The 4,937-nt window shown below is 49.3% G+C and overlaps 1 protein-coding gene across 1 annotated transcript; it reads left to right on the forward strand.

The window, feature by feature from the left end:
* The first annotated feature begins 948 nt into the window (after window positions 1-948).
* On the forward strand, window positions 949-4,601 carry LOC142566665 (uncharacterized). The gene is made up of 3 exons (XM_075677498.1): window positions 949-1,066; window positions 3,119-3,609; window positions 4,347-4,601. Exons 1-3 carry the CDS (start codon window positions 949-951, stop codon window positions 4,599-4,601), a joined length of 864 nt encoding a protein of 287 aa, XP_075533613.1.
* The last annotated feature ends 336 nt before the right edge of the window (window positions 4,602-4,937 follow it).

Here is a 4,937-nt window from a genome sequence, read left to right on the forward strand (position 1 = left end):
TAGAACAAAAGGCATTACTTAGCGGTTAATGCCGCGAACTGACTGTCGTTTAACTGCATTAAAACTCCGACTTTGTCGAGTTCGTGATTCTTCATTTCGGTATAGAACAGCGCACGTTAAAAGCACGACGTAAATGAAGAATGACACACACCACCAGAGCTTAAGGCATCAAGAGCCCCTCAGTTGCCAGTCAGCGCAGTTGGATTGTGCCATTGTTTCTATCCGTCCTGGTTTTTGTGTGCGTTGCTTTGTACTCAACTTTCGCTCAACGATCGTTTGCGAACGCACGCGCGCATACGGATAAATCAGTCGACGAGGTCTGTGTAATGCGCTGACTGCATTACTTTTTAAGGCCGCCTCTACTACGGAACTGTCTGGGACAATGTCGGTGCGCGCTTTTACGCAAGCAGGTTGTTGTTGTTGTTGTTGTCCTGAGTGGCCGTGGCACATACCCACAGTGGGGGATTGGCCAAGAATCGGGCGGTTTAATTAGGTGCCTAAATAATAATGATAACAAGGGAGTTAACAATTTGGGCGTGTGAGTTTAAAAGTAAACGTTTTGTGTTTGGAGAAAAAGGAAATAATCAGATGAAAACCGGGTATAAGATAATAATAATATTAACAATAATAGTTAATAAAAGATAAGAAATAAAAGAAAGCTATGCTTGGGAGGGAGAACGATCAATCTAACATGGAAATCGCTTGGTTTCAATTAGGTAATTTTGGATCGCCAAGCGAACATTTCTGTTGCTGAACCCAACAATGGAGGCTCCAAAAGATAGGATCACAGGCACTGATAAAGTTAGACCAATAGAGCGAAGCGGGATTTCGAGTAGTCGTTTTCTTATAATAGAAAAACGTCTGCAAGACAACAAGAAATGGTCGATTGTCTCCACTCTTCCTTCTTTTTTTTTCCTCTTTTCCCATTCTCCAAATGTTGGCGGGACTATGACCAACCATGATTTTGGCGGGAATATTACCAAGCATGAGTTTGGCGGGAATATGATTAAGCAAGAGTTTGGCGGTAGTATGACCAAGCATGAGTCTCGCGGGAATATGGCCAGGCGTGAGTTTGGCGGGGGGTATGACCAAGCATGTGTTTGGCGGGAATATGGCCAAGCATGAGACTGGCGGGAATATCACCAAGCATGAGTTTGGTGGGAGTTTGACTAAGCCACAGGAAAACGGGAGTGATCAATTAAGTGATATTTAATATACGCTGCTGCGTCAAAGTGAGTAACATTTGCCTCGGTTTTTACGGCCACATTCTTTTTCGTCTTCTATGAGTTATTTACCCTCTTTAAAAGCTGTTTCAGCGTCCCTTCATTCCTATCAATAACAAAATGAGCGAAGAGTGACGAGCCGAGCATATCAACACTGATTATAAACTTTCTTGCTGTCCTGACGAATTTCCGTGCAGTTTGTATGCTTCTTTGACGCGTAAGCCATTGAAAATAAAATTTAGAAATTACGACACTTTCTCGATGAGATTGAACTCTGGTACTTGGTTTATTTTTTCCTTACGGCCTCAACAACGCGTCAAATTTTCCGTAGTAAAACTAAAATATAAATTCCCGGGTCTTACATACCAAAATTACGATTTGCTTATAAGCCATGCCGTATTAGGGGACTCCGGATTAATTCTGACCACCTGGGTCTTTTCAGCGTGCCCCTAATGTACGGGATATGGACGCTTTTGCATTTCGCCGCCATCGAAATGCCGCCGCCGTGGCCGATAGTCGATCGCTTCACTTCGTGCTGAGCAGCGCAACACAGCCCTGACTAAGATTTCCCAGGACTAGTCCCAGTCCACATACATAATTTTACGAGAAATTGTGTCGGGAGGCAGCCATCACCCTTACTTATTTGGGCGAGCATCGCAGATGAAACAGGCAGAAGGTGTGGGTTCAACTCCCGCCGGTAGCAAATTGCAACTTCGTATGCTTTAATTTACCTGTTCCATATTATTTTACATTTCACTTAACACGAACTCGTATTTACCCTATGCTTTCCTGGGCTCCATTGTTCTCTTGATCTCCTATGATTGTAACTAACAAATAAAATTGAGCCGTACAATTCTCTTTATGCTTTTCGCACAATTGGAAGAAGAGTGGCCAAACAATAAAGTTAATTACAGAATGCAGGGTGGCATCCGGTCTGTCCATGGACGACGTTATTCGGGACTTGTGAAAGCGGCCAGCAAAATTTCATGCCTACAGAAAGGAGTGACACAGAGAGAGAGAGAGAGAGAGAGAGAGAGAGAGAGAAGGATGTATAGAAAGGCAGGGAGGTTAACCAGAGGTATTTCCGGTTGGCACGACCAGCCTTCGGCAATCAGGCATCGGGAAACACAAATGGTCGAAGGCATCGTAGCAGAGAGGGGTTCTTGTAGTCTGATGGTATAGGGCCTTCGGAGTCGTGCCTCGCGAACAGATGGGAGCAAAAGCGCTTGAACAACCACGTCTACGGGCTACAATTAGGAGCGATAGCCGTTGCGCAGTGGCATTGGGACATCCTATTGCGGTCTCGCAATATCACGAAATTCGCAGTGACACCAGTCTCACCATTCTCACCACTGAGACAGGCTCCAGACAGGAAAATCCCTCATTGTTGGTACCCCGACCCCAATCAAGCCTCGTAGGTGTAGCGGCGCGGCGATGGAGCTGTGCACCACCCCCGCAGTCATAAACAACTCCGCGGAGCGTCCCGCGGGCCTCCCGTAAGCGGACCTTCGCGTGTGTTGGACACCAGGCACACGGACACATGATCCGACTCACTGTGCCGAACGTCGTGCGCGAGCTCCCTTTTCTGATTACTTTGTTTACTGCTTTCCTTTCGCACTAGGTCCGCGCACCGCACTTCTCTATGCTCCTTTTCCCTCTTTTCTCCTCTCTCTCTCTAAACCCCTCGCCACTTCCGGCGCGCTGCGCGCGCCTGCTCAATTCTCTCTTTTGACAGAATAAACTAGACCTTGTTACTGAAAAGACGTGTCTCCGTCTCGTTTACCACGACTCTACTAAGTGCTGATCCGTAGTTTTCTTCGCGGCATTGCCGAAGTTATTGTGGAGCCATGCACAACGAGATGCAACCAGACACTGAACCTACGGGCACGACCCAGCAACACGAAGTCTCCCACCATACTTGGACCGCAACCCTGCAGTTTGGTTTCTTCAAGCGGAATCGCAGTTTATTCTCTCTGGCGTTCGCACGGAACAACGCAAATACCACCTAGTTGTTTCGGCACTGTCGCCTACTGCTGCAGAAGAAGTTGCCTACCTGCTTTCTGGACCGGCTCCCGCCACTCCATACAGCGATCTTAAGGCTGCACTTCTCGAGCGCCCAACAACATCGCAGCGAGCCCGCATGCAGCAGTTGCTCTCTGCAGAGGACTTGGGAGACCATCGGCCAAGCCAGCTCCTTCGCCGTATGCGACAGCTCATGAGCGGCAACACAACAGTAAACGATGACCGCCTCCTTCGGGAACTGTTCATGCAGCGCCCTCCAGTAAACGTTCAGATGGTACTCGCTACAGCCACGGTAATGGACCTCAACAGCCTGGCCAGCTTGGCGGACAAAGTCATGGAGGTGGTGACGCCAGCGGTGTACAACGTAACACCATCAAGCACCACTGCGAGTTCAGTGCCGCAAACATCATCCTCCGCTGCTTCTCCCATCGGCGTGCTCTGCAATCGCCTTGAACAATTAGTTTGTGCTGGGGAGCGTCATCGCTCTTCACCCCGTCACGGAAGGTACCGCAGCTGGAGTAGATCACGGCATACAATAGAAGAACGCTCCCGGTCTCAAACACCACCACGGGTATGCTTTTATCACCGCCGCTTCGGGCAGGAGGCGTGCCGCTGCCTCCGTCCTTTTGCACGGCAGGGAAACCAACCGGCCGACCTTTAATGGCGACAACCGGTCAGGGTCAAAGCAAGAGTCGCCTATTTCATGTCATGGACAGAACAACAGGCCAGCGATACCTGGTGGACACCGGGGTGGAGGTCAGCATTATTCCCGCGCAACGTTCCGACCGAACTACACCGCCGACCTCCTATCTTCAAGCTTTCAACGGTAGCAGGGTACCTGTTTACAAGTCGTGGTCCCTCACCCTGAACCTTGGCTTGCGCCGCGTGTTCCGTTGGGTTTTCCTCGTCGCTGACCTTCACCGTGCTCTTACTGGCGCTGATATTCTGGACCACCGTGGACTGCTGGTCGATGTGAAACGCCAACGCCTGCTGGACACTGCTACGTTGCTCTCTGTTCATGGCGTCGTTTCCTGTGACTCACCTATAGTCGCCACAGCCACAACAATTGCTGGTGATCATTTTGCTTGCCTACTTCAAAAGTTCCCCAACCTCACGCGACCACCCGACTGGACAAAGCCCGTACAACATGATGTACGTCATCACATCCTAACAACTGGTCCACCTGTATTTGCTCGCCCACGACGACTCGCCCCGGACAAACTCAAAATTGTCCGAGCAGAGTTCGAACACATGTTGGAACTTGGAATCATAAGACCATCGTCCAGCAGCTGGGCGTCTCCGCTCCATCTGGTCCCCAAGAAATTAGGTGACTGGAGGCCCTGTGGGGACTACTGATCCCTGAATGCAAAAACCATTCCGGATCGGTACCCACTGCCTAACATCCAAGATTTCACGTCGGCACTAGATGGCACTACAGTTTCTTCCAAAATTGAGCTGGTGCGAGCCTTTCACCAAATTCCTGTCGCACAAGAAGGCATTCCAAAAACAGCAATTACCACCCCATTTGGTCTCTTTGAATTTTTGAGAATGCCATTCGGTCTCCTAAATGATGCACAGACATGACAGCGGTTCATCGACACAGTCACACGTGGTCTGCTGTTCGTTTTCGCCTACGTTGACGACTTGCTTGTGGCAAGCTCATCCCACGAAGAACACCTCCATCAGCTTTGT

This window comes from Dermacentor variabilis, unplaced genomic scaffold (genome assembly GCF_050947875.1).
Source record: "Dermacentor variabilis isolate Ectoservices unplaced genomic scaffold, ASM5094787v1 scaffold_13, whole genome shotgun sequence".
Classification (NCBI taxonomy): Eukaryota; Metazoa; Arthropoda; class Arachnida; order Ixodida; family Ixodidae; genus Dermacentor; species Dermacentor variabilis.